This window comes from Danio rerio, chromosome 11 (assembly GCF_049306965.1).
Source record: "Danio rerio strain Tuebingen ecotype United States chromosome 11, GRCz12tu, whole genome shotgun sequence".
Classification (NCBI taxonomy): domain Eukaryota; kingdom Metazoa; phylum Chordata; class Actinopteri; order Cypriniformes; family Danionidae; genus Danio; species Danio rerio.
Window position 1 is genome coordinate 30,295,793 of NC_133186.1, and position 25,072 is coordinate 30,320,864.

The 25,072-nt window shown below is 32.2% G+C and overlaps 1 protein-coding gene across 11 annotated transcripts in view; it reads left to right on the top strand.

Annotated features, from left to right (window-relative positions):
- The window catches only part of ephb2b (eph receptor B2b), a 258,150-nt gene that overhangs the window by 27,713 nt on the left and 205,365 nt on the right, over positions 1-25,072 (top strand). For 4 of the 11 annotated variants that reach the window (XM_073915884.1, XM_073915888.1, XM_073915883.1 and 1 more), the window contains one exon: positions 8,337-8,452. The exons of 4 other annotated variants lie outside the window; for them this stretch is intronic. Coding sequence is in view for 3 of the 7 variants with exons in the window: in NM_001327743.1 (NP_001314672.1) it covers positions 23,698-23,752 (55 nt within the window). In the remaining 4 variants the exon portion in view is untranslated. 11 annotated transcript variants of the gene reach the window in all.

Genomic DNA, 25,072 nt, shown 5'->3' on the forward strand with positions numbered 1-25,072 from the left:
GCTTATTTCAGCTTCCGGGTTTAAAATGATTTTTGGGGTCGGATTAAAATTGGTGACGTAGTGCAAAACTGCAAGTGCAAAGTTGACGCGTCGGTTTCTCATTATTATTCATAGCGGAGTTTTCTTATCCTATGAGAAGAGCCGGCTTCTTAATTATTCATGACTGCACGTGCTTTTCGAAGTTAAAGCAGACCTGCCAGTGCCGAGCTTGAGACACTATATTGATGACTGGGTGAAACTGCATCCACGGACCCCACACAGTATTCATGAAGGGTCGTATGTGTTTGTTTCCATGATCCACGGGGTTTGTTGCATGTTTTTCCCCGCGATGCTGTCAGGACCAATACAGCAAAGCTATTTGTGTGCAGCAAGCATTTTTTGGGAGAGCAGTATGAGAACTGGAGAATGGCAGACGTTGTCTTTTATCAGGTGTTCATTCACATTTAGACACATCGCCGCGCTACTGTGTTCGCCTAAATCCTCTAGGTTGCCAACAGGGCTAATGGTTGAAATAGACAGGGCAAGAGTCCTGCTGCACTGAGTCTGCATTCAGACCCGGGGATTGAGGAAGAAGTCCTCATTTATAGTGTTTATATGAACATGATTATCTTTATAAGGATATAAATTGTGGTTATCTGTATATGAAAGTATGAATAACAAATGTAGCAGGGCATTAAATTACTGTTTCTTTCTTTGCATTTTAACTTTGTCAACTATAAAATCATGCGTCTCATTTTGTGAGCTAACTGACAACAGTTGTTCGCTCCTCTCTTTCTCCCCTGCTCTGCTGACCGCGCCCACTCCTGCCTCTGATTGCAGAGCTCCACGCCAATTATGATGCATTTTTTGAAAAAACTTTGCGGTAGACTTGAACCGAAAGTGGTGGGTTTCATGGCCCTTTAACTATTACAGAAATATGTGACTGGCTATATCATATATAGATAAATATGTCTAGATATATATCATTTCTAGAAAACTAGTACAATTGATGTTTTTCTGAATAATTAGCAAGTTTTTTTTACATTAATATGACGCACATTTTATTGATTACAGTTATTTTATTCAACAAAACTACACACATTTTATACTGTGAAAATAAATATTAATAATATAATATTTAATAATTATTAATAATATAAATATCAGTTGTTAGAACTATTCAGTTACGCGAATTCACTTTCTGTATTATGATGATGACAGTGTAGTGCATTGTTTAAATACCCAACAGAAAAACTGCAAAAAGTGGAATGTGTGTGATATATGTGGTAATTTTAAGTACTTGGATAAAAAAATAAATGTTATACAAGCTACTTTTTTAATTGCAACATATTCTAAAAGATCAGGGCTTTTGACAATGCATCAGGTGATTAAATCCCCAAAGGCACTGCCCAGAAATGACAAAAATGTCATCATTTTTGTTTGTTTTGGGTTATATTTTGGAGAAGAAAACTGAAAACCTGTAACCACTGGCTTCCATAGCGCCTATTCTTCCTTCTATGAAAGTCAAGTCAAGTCAAGTCGAGCTTTATTGTCATTCTGCTACATGTGTGGACGTACAGAGGAATGAAATGTCATGTTTTGCAGGACAACGATGCTAAATAAATTAATCATTGATACAAGCAAAACACTGGACTTAAGAGCTATTTAAAATGCATAACTAAAATATAAGATACTTAACTATACACAAGAGAGGCTATACGAGTACTTTTAGATGAGACTGAACAACGTTGTGCAGGATATGTGCAAGAGAGGTATTAAAGGTGAATAATGAGCAAAAGAGGTATTTAAGGTTTAATATTGTGCTAAAGAGTTAAAGGTTGAAGCAATCAGTGGAACATGATTGTGGTACATTTATAGTAAACGGTTTTCTTTGTGTTCTTGTAAGATGGAGTTTAGATAAAATGTCAGGTGCATTTGAGAGAAGAGTGTTTCTACAGGTGGCTTGTCAAACCCACTCACCTGTATAAAGCACAATTTGAAATGCACAAGTTTATTTTTAAAATAAGTCACTCATCTGCTCTGGGCAAGGGAAATTAAATAATGCATGTATATATTATATTGCAGCCTCTTGCGATTATCTAATCGCAATGTTTCAACATGTGCTTTGATTTCGAATAATCACACAGCCCTATTAAAAACTAACATTTTGGGATCTCTAGATTATAGAAATACACACTTTATTGTCATCAAAGGTTCAACCTTTATCATCCATTAAACTCTTAAGCCGCCTTTCCACTACACACGACATTTTGACACAACTATCGGAATACACTCACTTCTTGCAGTCGCACAGCATTTTTAGTTCTGACGTGCACCATGAGAGAGAAGCTGTTCTCGCAGTGTCCAAAATAAAGGAGTGCAAAAGCAAGAGCCATTACTCTATGCGTTCACAGTGGTTGAATAAATGAATACTAGAAACTCATAGACCGCTAAAAATATTGGAGGGAATATGTAGAAAACATTAGAAAATTATATTTTTATTACTTACATTTATGAACAGAAGTGTTTTTTTGTAAATATAGACTTTCTCTAATTTAAAAAATTACAAAAAAAAAAACCTAGTATATCTCATTTCGAGCGCACGGACCTGCTTGAACAACACTGCAATACATCTCATCCGGTCAACTGGTCGCATATGGTCTAGTCGCAGGAGTTCAAATATTTCAACAGATCCACAGCTCAGTTCGGATCCGAATTTTCCGCATACGAAGATGAACGTAACTCCACGCAGCTCCCAGATTACTCTCCATTGGAAATGAATGACTTCTGGTCTGACGCTTGTCTTTTGTCGTGTGCAGTGGAAAGAAGGCTTGAAGCTGCCTTTCCGCTGCACGACATTTGGACACGACTGTCGAAATGGCAGTCGCACATCATTTTCAGTTCTGACATAAACCATGGGAGAGAAGCTGTTCTCGCAGCTATAGACATTAAATGGCGGCCACTATAAAGTAATAGTGGGGGGATAAAGTAACTGTTTCCGTCAGGCCATGCTTGACCTCTTTGGAAAAATGATTCTTTTTTTATAAACAAATTGCAGACATTCTCAGATGCTGGTCGTAAACCATAAAGCCTGAGCTAATGTTTAACATAAATATAAAAAAAAAAAAACCAGAGTACATTAAAGTTTGTTCGTAAATTTCTCTACCATCTTCAAATAAAATCAGAGCCCTCCACCGGTTGTTTCTTCTCTATTGTGCCGTTCCAAACACGTGACAAATAAATCATACTTATCTGTTCCCCTGCTGATGGGCTCGTCCTCTGTGACTCTGTAACCAGAAGAGTTTAATGAAGAAGAATTATGGTATAGGAAATCTATACGGGGTCTCTCTGGAGAAAGGCATAGAGTACATCAACACAAGCATGTGAAGTACAGTATGATGCACATGTTTTCTGGATTATAATTTAGTGGAATGCTTTTTTAATTCTCCCAAAATGGATTCCCCATAAATATAAAATGCAAACATTTAAAAAATGAATGTAATATCCTGTTGTCCAACAAATATATTTAAAAGTTGATAGCCTGAAACCCTTTTAGAATTCAAGAAATATGTATGATAAAAGGGCTTTGGTTTTTAGGGAATAAAATCTGTTTGTTAAAAAAAATAAAATAAAAAAGTGTTATATACTACAGTATCTAACTACAGGTTGGCTATGTTTATATATAATAACTTCAACTGTTGAAGGTAATAATGATTAGTTAAAGTTATTAGTAGGGCCAGACAGAATCTGCAGACATTTTTTGCTATTTCTGAGGAGAATTTTGTAAAAAAAAAATCTGTGGATTTATGCGGAATGATTTTGGAAGTATCATAACTAAAAACTTAATATATGAAATAAAGTATACCCTTTTAACTTCTATTTAATGTTTACAATGTAAATCAAATTAGATTATTTGGTAAACAAAGCAAGTCTCTCATATAATATATCTGCTAAAAGACAAAGAACTTTACAAACTGTATTGTAAATAAATTAATTTTATTTTTCATTTAAGTCAATAATATTACCGAAACTAATTTAAACTGAATACATATAGATTTACACACACGCATTTACACAAGTAAATAAATAGACTCAACGGGGGGCTAAAAATCTGCGTAAATCTGTGGATTTCTGCATGCACAGATTCCGATTGGGCCTAGTTATTAGTAACTAATAAAGTTATACTAACTACTAATACGTTTTCTGATTTTGATTTTAATGCAATAATTTGCACCTTTTGTAAAGCTACTTTTCATAATAATTATTGTGAAAAGCACTATATTATAATAATATATATTGTTGTTTTTTGTCTAAAGGCTATAAAAGTTTAGTTTATTAGCTTTATGCAATGTACACAGAACAACATGTAATTACTTTTAATTTTTACAAAATTACGATAAGATGATTATTTGAAAGCAATTGGAAATAAAAATATGGTTACTTCACATACCATAAACTCAATTTTGAGGAAACTTAATAAAAATTTTAAAGATGGCAAGTAACAAATAAACTAACCATGAAATATTAGAAACACTGAAATAGTGTTGTCTTGTAAAATGTACTACAGTAATCTACAACTTTTTGATTTCGTGTTTTTCAGTGTATTGATCTAAATGGTGTTGTTGTTTTTAATACTGTTACAATTGCTGTTATCATATTGTAATTGTATTTTAAGTTATTATTTATTTATTAATAATAATAATAATATTAATAATTATTATTGTAATGTTTTAAACTCCAACTTAAAAGATTAAAAATTGTTCTTTTTTTATTAACAAGTGTGTTTTATTGACATGTTTTGCTAACCAGGTCATTTATTTGTTGAAAATACAATAAACAATAATATTGTGGAATGTCATTAAATATAAAGTAATATAATAAAAAAAAAAAAAAAAAAAAAAAAAAAAAAATATATATATATATATATATATATATATATATATATATATATATATATATATATATATATATATATATATATATTAATTTAACATATTATAATGTTTTCTATTTTTACCATATTATTTCAACATGGCAAAACTGAATTGCTATTATCATTCCAGGAATGTAATTCTTTAGAAATCATGTAAAACTGATAATTTGGTATTAAATAAAATACATTATTTTCAATGTTAAACACATTTATACTCATATTTGTGAAAACATATCTTGTACATATTATTTTCAGAATAGAAAGCTGAGCAAAACTATTAAATGTGTCCTTAATACAATTATTATTAATTATAAATAATCTTATTGAAAGTTTTGACAGTAGATTCTGATGAGTCAAACAATGGTTTGGCAAATAGTGTGAAGCCCAGAATATGTCTGTCCATCTGTCAGCAATCACTGTGATCTTCCTCTTGTGCCAGTTTCTTGTACAGTGGACATCTTATTTAGCTGTAGACGCGAACCTCTTGTTCAGCAGTTTGTCTCAACTGCAGCAGAATATTATAAATTATGCACACAGCCTACAAACATGTCAGAACCAGAGGGAAGCAGATGAGCCAAACTGAGGTTTTAGCATGAAGATTCTCATTGGTGTGTAGATGTAGTCACTGATAAAGCGCCAGGTACACGCACAACACACACACAAAGACACATGCAAAAGAGAGATTAACTGAAACCGCTTGTGCTTGGGATGCAGGCAATGTTTGATTGATTTATTGATTGTACCTTATGTTAGGTTTTTTACTATTTGGTAAATAATGAAATCAAATTTTCTTTTGATTATTGCTTTATACAGAGCAACAACAAAGATTTATAAGCAGGTATAAGGACCCAAAAGTGAATCTACAGTTGTTTGTGTATTGATTTATAGTAAATGAATGGTCACAGTAAACAAATGTTGTATACAGATTATATATAAGGGTTATACAGGTAACATTTTACAACAAGGTCTACTTTAGTTAATGCATTACACAAACATCAATAGTGAGAACTTCCTTTGTTACTGAAGTTATCTTTAATGAAAGAAATAAATACAACTGTACTTTTGTTAGCTATTAGATTTATAGAATAAGACTTTTACAACATTTAATGAGTTATTAAACTTTATTGACACAAAATAACTTCTCCAAAGATTAATGAATTTAGTTTTTAATAATTCATTTAATTAATAAAAGTACTTTTCATACTGTTTAGTTGAATTTACTGCTGTTATTAATTTTAGACTCATTGTCTCTTATTTAGACTTATTGGCCTATCATATGTTAAACTATTACCAAATAATTGGTCCATAAAGCTCCAGAATATTTTAAATCAATATCTCAGGCATGCCACAGGACAGACTAACATGGTAAAATGTTTATGTTTTGGGGGAAAAGCCTATTAAAATCTTTAAGCATATGTTGCTGTGATGATCACCGTTAATCACGTCCAAAATTAAAGTTTGTTTTTACATAATATATGTGTGTGTTTTACTGATATGTATTCAATAGAAACAAACATCAACAATTTCTATATTCAATAGAAATAACATCGTAGTGTTTAATATATCAATATAGGCATGGGCCGGTATAAGATTCTGACAGTATGATAACCTTGGATTAAAATATCACGGTTTCACGGTTTTATGGTATGGGGATTACTGCTCTAATATATATTCTTTTTAAATGTCTTGACAAAAAAAAAAAAAATTTTTCCCCTTTAAACACAATATTTTTTTTGAGAAACTTTTGTTATATTTTGGAACAGTAAACACATCAGACTAAATAATTCAATTGAATCACTGACCTCTGCTGTCTTCAAAAACGGTGTCTTTGGATATCTTTGCTGCTGGAGATACTGTTATCCTAAAAAACTTAAAACAAAACAGAAAAAAAAAACTTACATATACCGTAGGAACGGTATAGCAGCAAATATTGGTGGTTTTTAAACCTTGACTGTTCCAAATCGTGGTATACCCTGAAAACGGTCCCACGTCTAATCAACAGTGGCTAATAATTGAGGCCGGAGTAAGACTCTTTTTCAGCCATGGAGTTTCAAGCCTTAAACCGGCCCACCTCAGTTCAAGACTGTCTATATTAAAATAAGGTCATTTCCAATTCAGTTTATTATGACACTATCACATCTTTTTCAAGGACGCAGCTGCTTTAGAACTTTTAATGTTTTTCATAAATATAAGAACATTAAAGAGTAGCTAAATCTCCAACGTTATTCTTTAAAACGTCACAATGTCCTTTCCTGCAATATCTGAATATATATTCTATGCAAAATTCTTTATGTATATCCAGTCCTTTGTAACGGTGGTCACACAAAAAATAAAATATGTACAACTACATAAGTAACCCAAACAGTATTATATGTCTTAACACTAAAAGTAAAAAAAAAAAAAAAACAGATTATTCAGGTGAGGTTTGAACTCGGGTCGGCAGCGTCATAACACACCGTGCTGACCACTGGACCACTATTGTGGACCACTATGGCTTAATTTTTTTCTCCCCTTATTAGATTTCTAATCAAGTTATGTCAGATTTATTAATGTAGTGAATCATCTGATTTTCAATGAGCAGGTGTAATATTCATTAATACTAATTATTTTAATTTTTATATTCATTAAGGTGCCGCTGTTTGGGGTCGAATGATAGTTACATCATCATTAAACTGCAGACTGCACTTTGCTCATGGTGCTCGAGAAAATAAATAAAAAGAGCGGAGCTGTGGCAAAATAATGGATGAAAAGAGTGAGGCGACAGTCAAATAAATAAACAAATGAAGCAAGTGCAACTGCTGAGAGTGCAAGCAGCTAGGGACACCGGCTCTCGCAGCACAAAAAAATGGACCAGCTCACTGGGAATTCTCCCGATTAGCCAATTTGGGCCTGACATCAATAGTGGCTTCATTTAAATGTATTTATTTAGGTATTTATTATGTATGTGTGATACACATATAAACAAAACAATACAAATAAGACAATTTTGTTACATAGATTTTTAAATTGTTATATTTAATTTTATGATATTTAATTTGTATCATAAACATTTTTATATATAAATGTAAATGTACATTATCTTATATATATATATATATATATATATATATATATATATATATATATATATATATATATATATATATATATATAATGTTATTATATAATACTATATATAATGATTCTCTCTCGTTCTTTTCCAAAAAGAAATATTTTCATGCATCAAGAGATGTGAGGGTCCTTTTGTGTGTATTGTTTTCATAAACGCTCCCATTAATGTGGGCCTGACCTGTCCAGCGAGTTAAGCCTGGGTAGAAGCCAGCTTTGCAGTGTAATTTATGACCCCGAGTCAAGCCAGATTAGTCCTGATTGGATCGTCTGTGCCATATGTGACCTACAATCTGCACTCTGCTTATATTGGCAGGCTGAAGGGGTCAGCAAACTCCCTGGGCAGAGGCTGTCATGGGAACGACCTCTGGATCCTCCGTTGGGCTGTTTCTGTGCCCCCGCTCATCTTGAGGCAGAGCCATCCACATTTCTGTATGTCACTCTTATATTCTTCTGCTCCATTTCACAACTCCGCTGCACTGCACTGAGTCGCATATATAGTTGCACGCACACGCAAAAAACATGTTTGCAATGATATACATTTTGTAATATATATATTTTCTTGGAACGAACACATTTTTTACAGTCGATTATCAATTTATTCAGCTCTTATAGAATTATGAGTAGTTTGTTTTTCAATCAGTGAAGAATGATCAGCACTATCACTGATGCATCAATTGTGTTGAGTAAAATATTTGATTTCATAACTTATTTTTAATATAGGATCTATCTTTCTGTCTGTCTGTCTGTAGAATGTAGATTTTAAGGTACTATAGACATAGACATAGATAAATAGACGTAGACAGCAGACAAAAAAAAAACAAGCCTCTTGAAAATTCTCTAAATTTCTCTGGATTCACTGCATTCATTTTAAGTAAAATGTTAATATTTGCATGCCCGTAGCCTGGTGAAAGGGTTGTTCTTTTTTTTTCTTAAACAGTGGACCTTTTAGCTGTCATTCGCCTTATTTTCTAATTAACTCTGAGGTTTAAATACTGCATTTAAAGCCCTATTTTTTTAAAACTGTATTAGCTTGTTGGATGGTCATCATAACCCCACATTTTAATGTACCAAAATATTTCTTAAAGATTAAGAATAAAGAAATATAAATAAATACTTATTTTTTTAAATACAAATGTATTATATCATACAGTGCTCAGCATATATGAGTACACCCCATTTTGAAAATGAATATTTCTATCCATTTCTCAGTGAATATACAGCAGGTCATATTTTGGTTCATTTGAACAAAACAGATTTATTAAACAGACATATTTATTGAAATAATATTTTATTCACTAAACATCTTTAGAAATTGAATATTTAGATTTTAGAAATAATAAATAGAAATTTAAATTCATGCAAAATATTGCAAACAAAATTAAACTGCAAATTTCAACAAAATCTTTTTTGTTTGTTTCTCTCAAAATTTTTTTATTTTTTAAAATTGTATTTTTATATAAATTTGAGCTACTATTTTTTTGGACCTTTATCTTAAGTTATTTTGGTAGATTAATCAGTACTTAAGCCAAATCTGGAGCTAATCTAATGTACATGCACAAATATAATGTTTTAACGCATCCTATAGAAAATATGAATTTAAATACAAGATTTGTGAGGGGTGTACTCGTATACGCTGAGCACTGTATATCACTAGAAAAAATAGCAATCTGTTAAAGTTTTAAATTAAAAACTGTTGCCTTATTGTCAGTTATTAGGCAAATAACAAACTGGTCAGCAACTTTCCTCAGTCAGAATTTGGCCATTTGAATAAAAAATATTAAAACATAATAATAATGCTAATAATAATAGTGTAGAGCTTCATGATTTTTCTCGTAAAAAAGTTAATTAAAAAAATTATTAATGACAACAATAGCTAGAGTATTCAAATTAATTGTAATATGGGCGGCTTTTGATGCTTCGCAACTTTTATTGATTATTTATTAATTGTATATGATTATATATTTTTTTGTTTCAAGACTAAGTCCAATATTTAGAATAAAAGATGTTTTCTCTTTTTAAAAAAAAACATTAGCGAAAGATGACTTCACGTGGTCTTACCCTTTAATTGCCCCACAAAGTTAAAATATTTGGATTGCTTTTCTTAACTCCTATATGTCGCTAGTTAACACACTTAATGTATTTTTTTTCAACACATCCCGTAATTTCTAAAAAATCAGTCATTATTTTAAACAGTCAAAACATAGTCAACCATTTGGTAAAGCACACAGTTAAAGGGTTAAAGCCTTATGATGGCATAGCAGACAAAAATAAGATAAATAAGCTTATGTATGGGACCAATTCTGGACCTTTGTCAGCGAGGGGTGGGTCTTTCAAACCACCTGAAACCCCCCACCTGATTACGAGTCTTATTTGCATTATTCTATAAATGTCAAATAACATTTTCCACCTTTAAAAAAAAGATTATATATAAAAAATATTTTTTGACAGTAAGTTAAAATTTGTTGTGATTGAAAATTAGGGTTATTCCACCAAATAATGTTTTTCTAAATATTGACATTTTCTAACTTTGTACTACTTTTTTTTGAACTTGAGAACTTAATAAAAACAATAGTGTTGTGCAAAACATAAAAAAAAGTCTGAAATGGATTTTTTTATATATAATGCAAGTTTTGAAAATAATTTAATTGATTTTAATTTCTTATTTAATTATAATTTCATTAATTAAAAAAATAAAGAGTTTTAAATGTTTAAATAATTACACGTCAGTATCTTGTTACACTGAATGATGATAAAAGTGTTTCAATAATATTTGCATTTTTATTTCCACAGTTTTTTGGATTTATTATATTTTAATATATTTTGCAAATGTAAGTTGCTGCAGAATTAAATTCAGTATTCAGAATAAGCAATTCATCCAAATAGCTTTCTAAAATAAATGCTCAGCTTAAATAAGAAAGCCTATTATAACCAAACACAAATTATGACAGCTGGGCTGAAGGGCGATTGCATCATGAAAAAAAAAACCTAGACAGTAATTCACATCAAGCTACCACCTAAACACCTTGAAATTATTCTGAAAAGCAATTGCTGAAGTTTTTTAAGAGCCTGATCTCTGCCTTGGCCATAACGTTGTCATCCCCAGCCATTAATAATACATCTGCTGAGAGCTCCCTATAGCACAACGCTGTATTTCTTTACAGTCACTGTGGTACTGAGCAGCCCAGCATAAGAAATGGGTGCATGAGTCGCCCACAGACCACCAAACAGTGATTCACAATGAGCCTACCACAGACCTGATGGCATATCAGGGAAATATCTTCCAGATGGAGAGCAATAATAACCTCCTGAAGAACAGCAACACAGAATAAAGAGTTAGGAAGTTTGCGGAAAGTTATGAATCAGTCTGAAAGCAAGTAAGGACAGAACTTTTTTTTTTTTTTTTTTTTTTACTTCAACTAAGCACAGTACTTTTTTTAGGAATTCAAAAAAAAAAGTGTGTATATATATATATATATATATATATATATATATATATATATATATATATATATATATATATATATATATAATAAAAATGTCTATACATAATAAAATATACACATTACACATATAGTATGTATAAACACACATTAGCATACTGTGTATGTATGTATACAGTATATATATATATATATATATATATATATATATATATATATATATATGCATGGAAAGTATAATGTTTTAAACAGGATAAATCATCACGTTTAGAGACAAAATAGCTGTGTTTTATTTGTTTATGAATTAAATCAGTTCACTAAACAAAAAAGTTACACTAAACAATTAATGGTCACATTTCACAATAAGGTTTCATTAGTTAATGTATTTACTAACATGGACTAATAATAAACAATTCTGGTACAGCAATTATTATTCATAGTTCAACATTTACTAATGCATTATTAACATTCAAATTCATGTTTATGTTCATTAATGCACTGTGAGTTAATATGAACTGATAATGAACAATTATATTTCCATGAACAAATACTGCAATAAATGTATTGTTCATTGTTTTTTCATGTTAGTAAATGCATTAACTAATACAAGCTTATTGTAACTTGTTACCCAAGTAATTTGTGAATTGGACCGATCTGATTGTGTCTGTTCGAGAATCAACAACACAGTAATTCAAATCCATTCAGAGCGAGTCTCCAGTTAACGATTCACTGAATTCATCAACTTGATTTAAAAACAGGAGGTCCTTTGACTGATGGTATGAAGTAAAAGCCACTAATGCTGAATTTTAGGATTTATTATTGAAAATGAAAGTCCTTTTTAGGTCAGGACTGTTAGTTGTTTATGCATTAATGCTGTAAAAGGGAGGATGTTTAAGCCCATTGTTTGGCTTGAATGTGTCCATATGTGTTATGAATTTGGTGGATATTACTTAAAACCTAAACATATAAACAATTAGAACAAAGTAATGCTCAAGCATTTTCTGTAGTATACACAACAGACATGCATTACATAGCAATTATTGTTTTGGGGACATCTGGTTTTATGTTGTGTGGCTAAATTTGTCTGGATACATTTCATTTTTTCCTTTTGTATGTTTGGCTATGTGGTATATTTTGTAATTTTCACATGTTTTCAAACTTGGATTATAATAAATAAACTAAAATAAATAAATAACTTATCCATATGTAATAAGTTTTGATAATAAACGTAAACATTTCTTGCATAAACATTGATCATTAATAGTGCTGTCCAATAACAATTAGTCACATCCAAAATAAAAGTATATATTGAGCTTTACATTTTTACATGTATACATTCTTAAAAATGCTGGGTTGTTGTAACCCAATATTATGGATAAACCCGACATTGATTTAATTATTAATATTAAATCTAAATTCCAATTTTTAATCCTAAGACGGGGTTTGACCATATTTGACCCAATGCTTGGTTACAACAATGCAGCATTTCTTTTTTATTATATACTGTGTGTGCGTGTGTGCGCGTGTGCGCGCGAGTGTGTGTGTGTGTGTGTGTGTATGTGTGTGTGTGTGCGCGTGTGCGCGTGTGCGCGTGTGCGCGTGTGTGCGTGTGTGTGTGTGTGTGTGTGTGTGTGTGTGTGTGTGTGTGTGTGTGTGTGTGTGTGTGTGTGTGTGTGTGTGTGTGTGTGCGCATGCGTGTGTGTTGCACATATATATAAAGTTAAAAACAGAATTATTAAACCCCATTTCAATTATTTTTTCTTCTTTTTTTAATATTTACCAAATGATTTTATTAAAGCAAGGAAATTTTCACAGTATGTCTGATAATATTTTTTCTTCTAGAGAAAGTCTTATTTGTTTTATTTCGGCCAGAATAAAAGCAGTTTATTATTATTTTTTTAAAGAGGCATTTGAAGGTCAAAATTATTAGCCCCTTTAAGCTAAATATTTTTTAATAGTCTACAGAAAAAAACATCTTTATAAAATAACTTGCCTAATTATATTAACCTGCCTAGTTAACCTAATTAACCTAGTTAAGCCTTTAAACGTCACTTTAAGCCGTATAGAAGTGTCTTGAAAAATATCTAGTAAAATAATTTTTACTGTAACCATGGCAAAGATAAAATAAATCAGTGATTATAAATGAGTTATTAAAACTATTATGTTTAGAAATGTTTTGGAAAAATCTCCTGTTAAACAGAAATAAAAATAAAAAATTGGGAAAAATAAACGTGGCTAATAATTCAAGGGGCTAATAATTTTGACTTCAGTTGTACATTTGTGCATTTATAAAAGCTTTGGGTCAAAATATGGCTAAGTCCCAAGAACTGTGTTAAAAAGGGGCATTTAAATTTATTTGAAAAAATGAACACAGCATTGGTTGTGTTCATATTTGACCCAATGTTGAGTTGGAACAATCCATCCCTTTTTAGAGTGTAATAAATATACACAGTGCATACAGTTGAAGTCAGAATTATTAGCCCCGAATTATTATAGAAATATTATTTATTTTCCCCCCAATATCCCCCAGTTTAACTGAGCGAAGATTTTATCAACACATTTCTAAACATAATACTTTTATTAACTCATTTCTAATAACTGATTTCTTTTATCTTTGCCATGATGACTGTACATATTATTTTGCTAGATATTTTTCAAGACACTTCTATACAGCGGTAAGTGACATTTAAAGGCTTAACTAGGTTAATTAGGTTAACTAGGCAGGTTATGTTAATTAGGCTACTTATTGTATAACGATAGTTTGTTCTATAGACTATCGAAAACAAATATGGCTCAAAGGGGCTAATAATTTTGACTTTAAAAGTTTTTTTTTTATTTAAATTAAAGCCAAAATAAAACAAATAAGACTTTCTCCAGAAGAAAAAAAATATTATCAGACATGCTGTGAAAATGTCTTTGCTCTGCTAAACATCATTTGGAAAATTAAAAAAAAAATAAATAAATAAATAAATAAATAAAAGGTGGATTAATAATTCTGACTTCAACTGTATGCATATTTTATGTAAATACAATCTTTTATTGTGGATGCCATTATTTGCATCATTTGACTGCAGTGATTTATCACCCGTCATTTGACAGCAGTGATCATTACTTCGTACATAAAGTACCTAATTACATTTTAAATCAAGTACTTTTTACTTTAACTCAAGCTAATCCGAGGAGGACTTTTTATGAAATAATATTTTATTTGGTTATCTGTACTTTCAAGTACTTCGTTTATGTACTTCATACCTCATTAGTAAATTTCACTTTGAGGCAGTTAGTTAACTGACCAGCCAAACTGACAGTCTGCTTAATGCAATTAAGGATTAAACATTTCGTTAAACACTTTCTGTAAAGGTAGATGTTAAAGCTGTAAGTGTCGTGGTCAGTTTATGGATGCAGTAGTTTGACTGACACGTGGAGAGCTCAATCTCTTAGTTCACTGAGCTGCCAAACTGTACTCGCTGTAAACGGTGGATTTTCACATTGCGGGGTGGACGGAGTCTCTGCGATTATGCTAGGAATGTTAAATGCTGTCGGGAAGGGTGGGATAATGCATCGCAGTTCACTTAATAATCCACAATCATATAGAAGTAAATCTGATTAGCTATGGAGTACTGTTTACCAGTTCCATCTGCTTTTGGTTTATCAATGTTTTAGATGTAGAAACTGAATAATATAGAGCAAATATAATACAATCAGCAAACTAAAATCAATGCTAAAACATTTATTCGTTGTATTAATCATTCATTCAAATATACTGAAAAGCATTACTGTTGTATAATAGTAATGATAATTATAATAATACTAATAATACATTAATAATATTTATACTGTATATGCACACATTTATTGATTCATTATGTATTTTTATTTTCTTGGTAATATCCAAGAATGAAAACTTTGCAGTTTAATATAATAATAATAATAATAATAATAATAATAATAATAATAATAATAATAGTAAAATGCATGAAAAAATGCATGTTTTTATTAATGCAGGCTACAAAATTACTTGTTTTAACATTGCAGCCTTCCAATACTTTTAAGGAGCAATATTATACATGTTTCATATCCAATCGTGAGTGACTGCTGAAAATGAGAGCTAATGGGAATTATCTGTGTAATTTCTCCAATCTCTTGCTTTATAACATCAGTCTGCTTCAAATGAAAACATAGGGAGCTTGAAGCATCCTCGACAGAATCAACATATGCTTTGGCTTTTCTCAGAAACAAACGCATATGTTTTGTCTAGAGTTACATATGGCGTTTGACATGCGCACACAGGTGCACGTGAGAAAATCCCCTTCTTGGGATTATATTTTTTTGGCCCACAAGAAGTCTGACAGGACGCACAGGAGCTTTGCGAGGGAATTCTAGCTAATCTGCATTTGGAAAGCGAACAAAGCTGCGGACCGGGAGCTTGTGTTTCATGTGGCTAATGAAAGCCACTCTTCTTTAGGGCCGCGTTCGTCCACCTGAGGAACATTACAGGAGGTCTGGCTCTAAAGTCACCCCCAAACCCCCCCTCACGAATACTTCGGCATGGCTGCTGGAGCGATCACCGCTTTATATGAAGAGCGCTGGATCAATTAGAACGAGGTCTGTTTGGGGTTCATGTGGCCCAGACCGTAGGACAAATGATTGACGACAAAACGATGAAAGATGCCTCTCTACGACCGTCATTTGAATTATTTCACCAGAGGCTATGCTTTTACCGTAACAGACGTGGATTTATTTTGGTGATAAAACCCATGTCCTGGTTCTGCAGTGGCTGATTTGTGAGGTTTGGGTCTCGGGGAATGTTTAACACAGGCCTGTCTCACTCATAAACGGATAAAGATGCAATGCAACACGGTGACACACTTCAACAAAGCATTTTTGCAACCCAAAAAATGATATCATGTGCTACGAGAACTACTTTATAAGGATGACTTTCTTCCAGTGATCTCACAGAAGTACTGTATTTTTCTCTCGCATAAGTTGTACTTGGCATGGTAATAATCCAGCATAAGTTAATTAAAAAGGGACATGACTTCTGGCTCTATGATTAAATCTGCACAGCCTAATTGAGGTTCAGTTCATGTTTTGGCATTGAGTCGCTGAAACACTAATAGGATGACTTAAGTGAATAGGATAAGCGGTAACTAAACCTGACCACAGGAGAAGCACAGAGAACCGGTGTGCTGTATCAACGCAAGAACAGAATTCATTAACGTTCAAACTCGCACATTATATTCAACCCTTATCACCGGAAGGGCTCGTTTATCACCTTAAAAAAGAAGACGAAGATGCAACTGTGAAAGAAATCCCAAGTGCAGGACAGCTCAAGTCAAGCCCGAGCTTAATTTTAACCTTGAATGTGAAGTGCTGCTATAAAAGCCTTATCTTTTCTCTCAGACTGGTAAAGGCAGTGTCTCTTGAGGGTTAATCCACATCTGAAGGGTCTTCTCAGATTATAGAGCAGCCAGGATCTGACACAAAGGTCGGAGATCAAGCACACACACTTAGCAGATAGCAGGGCACTTTAAAGCTTGCCTTCATTACGTTCTGCAGACAGCCATGCCAATTACAAAATACAGATAAGGTGACTTGAACCGCCGAATGTTGACTAAAAGGTGGTTCAATGGCTCTGCTTTCTGAATGGATACAGGCAATACATTTGTTTTTTAAGAGCTTGAATGTATTGTTCACCCAAAAATGAAGGTTTGCTGTTCATTTGTTCAGATGACTCTTATTTTTAGTTGAATATTAAAGATGATACGGTATATGCACAGCTAATGTTTCAATTTAATTAGGTTCCTTTTACAGCATCAATGTTGTAATGTAATTAAAATACAATCAGTTAAATAGAATTCGGCATTCATTTAGTTGTTCAAGTGTAAAACGGGATGAAAAGCCGTACTCTATTGAAAATACTGGGGTTTAAATTAAAATTCGTATTTTAAAGACATGGTGCGGAAAGATGTAATATAACGCAGTGCTTCTTGTATATTCAGGCAGTGAAGATCGTTGATTTTTAAAGATAACAGACCTTAAGCACCATTTTTGTAGTTCAATGAAAGCGCTTGACCTAGGTTTCTGACAAATTAAGTCTTTCTGCATATACCCTATTTTAGCTGTAACCCTCTTTCTTGTTGTCATAAAACAGCACAATAACATTTAACGCTTGAACAGGTGTACTGTTTGTTGTGACTGTGGATTAAATGTAATGTTGTAAAGAATGTAAAGTTTCTTGAACAGGCCATTAGTTTTGCTTCATTACACCAGGAGCCATCTGTATTAATTTTGATTTGCCTGCATGTGTTTTTTTGACTCTCACAATACCAATTCACGTTTACTTTAGGTACATACTGTACAGTAATTTATTTTTCTCTCTGGACCTTCTGGACAAAATGTTCCCGCTGAAACTGCAATATTCGATGTAGTCATAGTAATCGTACATTCTTTCGTAGCGCATTTCTATTTTTAAAAAGTGTGTACAGTTGAAATCAAAATTATTAAACCTCCACTGATTTTCTTTTTTTTTTTCTTCTTTTTGCTTTCTTTTTAAATATTTCCCAAATGATGTTTAACAGAGCAGGGAAATGTTCACACCATGTCTGATAATATTTTATTTTGGCTAGAATAAAAGCAGATTTTAATTTTTTAAAAGAACCATTTTAAGGTGAAAATAATTAGCCTCTTTGGGCTATTTTTTTCTTCGATAGTCTACAGAACAAACCATCATTATATAATAACTTGCCTAATTACCCTTACCTAGGTAACCTAATGAACTAGTTAAGGCTTTAAATGTCACTTTAAGCTGTAGAAGTGTCTTGAAAAATATCTAGTCAAATATTATTTACTGTTTTCATGGCAAGTTAAAATAAATCAGTTATTAACATGAGTTGATAAAACTATTATGTTTTGGAATTTGTTGAATAAATCTGTTCTCTGTTAACAGAAATTGGGGGGGAAATAATTCAGGGGGGCTAATAATTCAGGGCAGGGGGGGGCGTAATAATTCTGATTTCAACTGTATATGTTTATATACACACTAAGACATAAAGGTTCAAAATTTTACAAATGCAAAAAATTGTCACTGGGGTTGGACCTTTTCAAAAGGTACACTATTAAACAATACAGGTGGACTTTAGTACCGTTAAAGTAAACTTTGTACCTTTAAGTTACTATGAGGCACACGTTTGTACTTATTGGTTATTAATATGTACCTTTAGGGATCTGTTAGGAGCAAAATTTTCCTTTTGAAAAGGTATTGCCCTAGTGACAGATTTTGTATCTTTATTTCTGAAAGTGTAGACAATATTTTTTCCAGATTTGGAGCAAATTATTTACCTCCTGTGTTCTGATTTTGAACACTGCAGGCCAAATTAATTAAACTTATGCAATTATAATGATGTGGGCATGAAAGCAAACTTGTATTTCTGAGTCAACATTTAAAAAATGTGGGATAATTTATAATTTGTGAAGAATTGCTGATGAATATTAGAAAAGCTGTTAATTAGAACAGGTCAATATTTTAAGTAGCTTTAAAATATAAAAGTTAATTTAAAGAGCTACAAGACAACAGTAGTATTATAGTGTTAAGTCTGACAAAAGCTAGAAGGCATGAGTCAAAATGAACAGACAAGTGTCACTCCTGAACTCAAGGTGGCACTGTTGAAGCAATTTGGCCCTTCGGTTGTTCAGTAGAGTCAGATTGAAGTCACACACATCACACATTTTATCAGAAACGGTTTTTTTGTTTGTGATGTGTTAAACTTTTCTACCTAATCTTCAGGATTCATTTTAATTTAAGACGTTTCTGCGAATTACAGATCAAAACATAATGATAAAACTGGGATAAATTTGCATTGAATTTGTTATGCTAAGTGTTTAATAAAATATTGGTTTGCATTTTTTTTACATTTGTTGAATAAAACTTTGCTTTATGATTTATTTCTGATAATGTAATAAAAGTGTAAAAGATAGTGTCCCTTTAAAATGCTATCCATATGCTAAACTTTTTAAAAAGCTTTTTTGTCCCATGTGATCTGCTTTACGAGTGTGTGCATTTCTGTTATTCATTATTTTATTTTGAAAGATACATTTTAATTCATAGCCTTTCACAAGCGCAAGAGCCAACATAAAAATCTGTTTGATGCTAATAAATTTATGCAATTAAAAATATTTATTTGTGAGACAGTCCAGAAACTCAGAGCTGAAACTACAGTATAAAAATAAATCAGGTTTTTTTTTTTTTTTTTTTTTTTTTGTTAAAGCAAAGTCAGCCCCTGATTTGAATATATTAATATGACTTTAAAGTGTAGGTTTTGGGTTTTAAAAGCGAGCGGGCTAAACGACTCCACCAGAATTCGTTCACACACACAGTAGTTTTCCCCTTTGATGTAACTGTGATATTAGAGAACGGTATCAATTCGCAATACACATTCTTTTCCATACGGGAAATGATAAAAATAATTTAAAACATTTCTTACTTGATATTCCAGCAGACATAAGTCAAAGTATTAAAGTCCAGTCTCCCATGGTTAGTCTAGTTTTATATCCTTTGATATTTCTCCTCAGACTGACTGGTATTTTCGGGTAAAATACTGCCAGTTCTTTATATTACAATAACAGCTTTGTTCCATGAGCGCGTAGACTAACAAAACGCAGATTCCAAATTCAATAACAGGGAATAGAATAACTTAATCCCATCATTGCCCACAAGTCTCAGGTTATTTAGACAGACACCTTATAGGTCTATATCTGCGTTCTGATATATAGCGGACCTCTAAGTCGGCCGTGATTTACTTGGTCAAATTCAGTGACCTCGCAGGGAATGGTAAAAGCAGTCCCGGCTGCTATTAATCTGAGATCCGTGCCCCATACCCTGCTACTGTCAGTTATAACAACTCACTTGATTCCATCTGTGTAGAGAATCAGCTCGTGGGCTTCTTCGAATTTTACCTTTTGCCTGTGTTCAACTCTGTCTGATTATACTCATACGCAGCATTATTTAGATTACACTACCAGCTGCTGAGACGGGAAATAAGTCACATATTGCTTTAAGGAAAAATTCATAATACTGTTTGTGGCTTGGCAAACAATGACACACAATTTCATCAGTCGAATCTTACAAACTACATCTGACAGGTCAAAAAGCTTATCCATTTACAATCTGTTTGAAGGATTTCATTCTGTATTAAATTATTGTTCTTTTGGCTGTCTGAAATGCAAAGTTTTACATATTTTAAAACTGCTGCTGACGCCATGGTCTGTCATTTTTTTATGCGCCAATAAAACTGTTTGTAGGGGACTTGCAGAGTTACTTTAAAGTCGGTGGAGGTGATTAATCAAAGCTTGTTTTCAGGCCACATTCTTACTCTAGGCTAAATCCACTCATGAAATGGATTTAACAACAAAGCCAAAATGCCTTTGTGATTTCTAAGCAATTACTTTTTGAAAAGATCAATTTACTGTAACACTTGTGGGCAATGGATTTTACTGTCATCTTCTGACTCACACAGATTTGTTATTATTTTTATTATTTGTTTATTATTTTATTTTTTACTGAAATTAAATAGTAATGGAAATTAAACATACAATTTTAAAAAATGTAGTAACATACAGTGTAGGTGAGTATAAATAAATGCTCTGACCACATCTACTAGATTCACATGCTTTTTTAATTGTGTTTGTAAAGACTTTAAAATTAAAAGCCACAACATTTAGACAAACCTGAATTCGATTTTTTTTTTCTCATTTGTAAAATGGATTCTACCATAATCACCAGGTCTTGTCAGTTATAAATAATTAATAAAACCTTCATTATATTAAGTGATTTAGTTTGATATTTTAATGTTTATTTTTTATTTACAGACTTTACACATTTCTTAATAAGCCAGACATGATGTATAATGATTTAAGGTTGTTCTAAGCTGGCATAGAATTAAATTTAGGAAAAAAAATTTAATTAATCAATTATTTATTGGTTCATAAATGTTTATTTTTTAATTAATAAATTAGACTTTTCTCCAACTATTTTAAAAAATGCAATCAAGTAAAATTACCAGAGTGGTCATATGAGTACACCCCTCACAAATCTCTTTTAAATTCATATTTTTAATAGGAAGCTGTAAAATATTATATTTGTTCATACAAATTAGATTAGTCAGTACTGAAGCCAAAACTGGAGCTTAACAAAATAACTTATGAGAACGGTCAAAAAACTAGTAAACCCAGATTTAAATGTTATAGAAAAATATTAAATAATGTAATGAGTTGTAAAATGTAATTGTATTAAAAATGTAAAAATGTAGTTGAAATTTTGTAGGTGTAACTTTTTTTTTTTTTGCAATATTTAGTTAGAATTTAATTGTTATCTGTCAATTTCTAAATATGTTTGGTGACTAAAATATTATTTTAATAAATATGTCTGTTTAATAAATCTGTTTTGTTTAAATGCAACCAAATGCATTGCCTATATTCACTGAGAAATATAAAAATATTCATTTTCAAAATGGGGTGTACTCAATTATGCTGAGCAGTGTTTGCGTTATATTGACCTTTGTTTTTCTCTGTGTCTGTAACTTTATTTAACAGACTCCACACACCACTTGAGCCGGACATTCTGTATAAAGATGTATTATAGCACATAGCTATGTGTAGTACAACCAGCTGGGATCAGGTAACTCTATAGGTCCAGACTTTTGAAAGATTTTCAAGCAAGAGCCAACCGAGCTGTAGAGAGGGATAAAAATACAGCAGGTCTGTCTTTCTTCACAAAGTCTGCTATTTTGTTTCAAATAGTTAAATTGAAAATAGTTACAATTTTAAGCTAGGTATAGCGAGTATTAAAGTCAGAACAGGTGCCATGATCCTGCTATATTCGCATTACAAGTAATAATCTCCATTTCTTGCCAATAAACTATTTTCCTTGGAATAAGCAATTGGAAAGTAATATTATTCATTCAAGGTTTCAAGGTTCGTTATTTTTGCACTCTGGAGCTGAAAAGAAAGGATTTGAATTATAGTGACAATTTAAATTCGTGCAAAAATATTAAACAAAGATGAAAGGCTGCTATCATACTAAATATTTGTATGTTTTTATGCTCATCTGTGGGTCAGATTTTTTTTTTTTTATTAATTTGTTGTGAACTAGCGTACTATTTGTAATACAAATATAAGTAAGGCTAATAGCTGTAGGGGACAGAATAGCTTTGCTTATACAATAGAATAGCTTTGCTTATATTTGCTTTACACGAGCTGTTACAGGCACATGCACAAATTCATTCAAAATATTGTTAGTCCTTGGACGCATTGTTAAAATTGCAAATGAGGCCTAGTGAGTGTCACAGCTGCCACAGACATTGAATCTCATTCTGCTCTCATTGATTTAACTTCAGTGTGTACAAATAAAACATCTGTGTCTCTAAACTAAGTTACATACAATGAGAGACAAAAGCATAGCATTATTATTCTTCATTTAAAAATACTTTTATTTACTTATAGGATATGTTTCATATATTATTTAAAGCAATGCAATAAATACGTTAGAAATCATTATACAATATGAAAATACTCACTTTTATGCGCTTGTTGACGTTAGTTTTGTTTTCTCGCTCACGGCAATTTTAAAAACCTTCTTACCTTTACTTTTTTTGAAGAAGGTGGGAGACCGAAAAAAACGAGCCGACATACAATTCCATGATTACAAGAACTACTATAACAAACATATTTTCCATAACTGTACACATTTCATCTACGAGTCTTAATTCACACCTCCATGCTTTTCCAATAGTACCAATTTTTCACTCGAGCATCCGCAGATAAGGCTGAATAGTTACGCTCTAGCTTTGATTGACAGGTGGGACAGAAGAAATGTGCGCTTTCGGGTTGGTTGTCCGAACCTTTTTATTGTATATACGACGGAAATCTGCTCGGGTCAATTTTAATCAACGAAATTATCTTTACTGTGTTTATTCTTGTTGGTAATAGGACGTTTCTCATGCACATTCTTCCTCTGGTGGATCTCACGCGGTGCTCCCAACCACCACCCTCCCCTCGTCTGACTCATTTGGTCTCGTCCATACTCGCTCAGGATTTTAGTTGTGTGTTTATGGCATCGTATTCATTCAACGGAAGGTGAAAGTCTGCCGGTCTGCGCCAGCGTCTGATATCAATGGCTTTCAGGGCTCATTTTATTTGAATGTCTGGACTTCATATAATTTCATCCTTAAGAAACCAATGATGGATATCCTATGGATTTTATGGACACTACCATCAGTCCTGGCTATTGAAGGTAAGATGTTTCTTCCCCGTGTTTTGCGAGTCCAGCATCTTGCCGACAGCCTGAGAGTTTACCGTCACGGCACGTTAGTTTTGAACGGCATCCAAGAAATAAGATACGAAACCATTTTTTTGCTTATTAACGAATGTGGCTTGATACTGGGGCAAATGTGACATTTTTCTACGTTGACAGGGACGTGTTCTTTTGATAGGGCTTGCTCTGTCAGGCACAATATATAGTAAATTCATCACAGGTGGCGTAGGAAACGCATTTTAGTGACCAGCATTAGTTTATTCATAACATGTGCTGTATAAAAAATACATTTGTCGACTTTTATTGTGAAATAGAAGCATTAAAACTGTTATTTTGTCCCCACGCGCGTATACGTGTGCGAGCGCGAGCCGTGCACGAGATTCGCGCCCCTTTATTCGTACAATCATTTCAGAGGTGGACTAATAAACTCCAAGGACCTTCATATGTATATTAACATTATTTATTTTACTCCATCAATATTATTTACCCCGTAACAGATTCGCGTGTTGTTTTCAGCTTGTGTGTAGCCGGTTTCCCAGTAGAAATGGTGATGCTGGACTCAGCATGTTGGACAATGAAACAGGTTCCCAGTGAGCACACAATTGCAAAACAACCAAATACAGTCCTTTATTCTCATTTACTGACCACGCTTTCAGTCCCCGGCAGTTTGAAATATCTGTGTCCAGTGAATTATGCTCAATGAATTTTAAGTAGGCATTGCTGGTATTACAGGATCCTCTTGTGGCTTTAGTTCTCAAGTTTAATGATACTTGAGTTTATTGTCATGTAATGGATGACTATAGGCATACTCAATTATGTACTTTTAGGCTGGATTTTTTAAAGGATGAAATTATATTTATTTATTTATTTATTTGATAAACGGTTTTATAATATTTAATATGGTCAAAACGCAATGTAACTGACAGCTGTAATGTAGTTAAAAACAATTAAATAATAATAATAAAAGCAACAAGTTTGTGTACTGAGGAACTACTGTATTTGAATTAAATTAGGGGCTTATTCGACAGTACTGCATGACAGTTTTTGTTGCTAATAAATATTTTGTGAAAGAACAAAACAACTTAACTTCTTCAGAAAGTAATTTTAAAAACTTATAATAACATGACTGGCTTTTCAATTTCAGATAGTTCTAGACTATTAATTTGACTAATCATGTAACTTTAATAAAGGGCAAATGTTTATTTAATTATTTCGTCAGACTTGCCTAAAATGTTAAAGAATTCTCAGTGCCAAATTTAATTTAAATTAAAATGTGCACAGACATTTAATAATAATTAA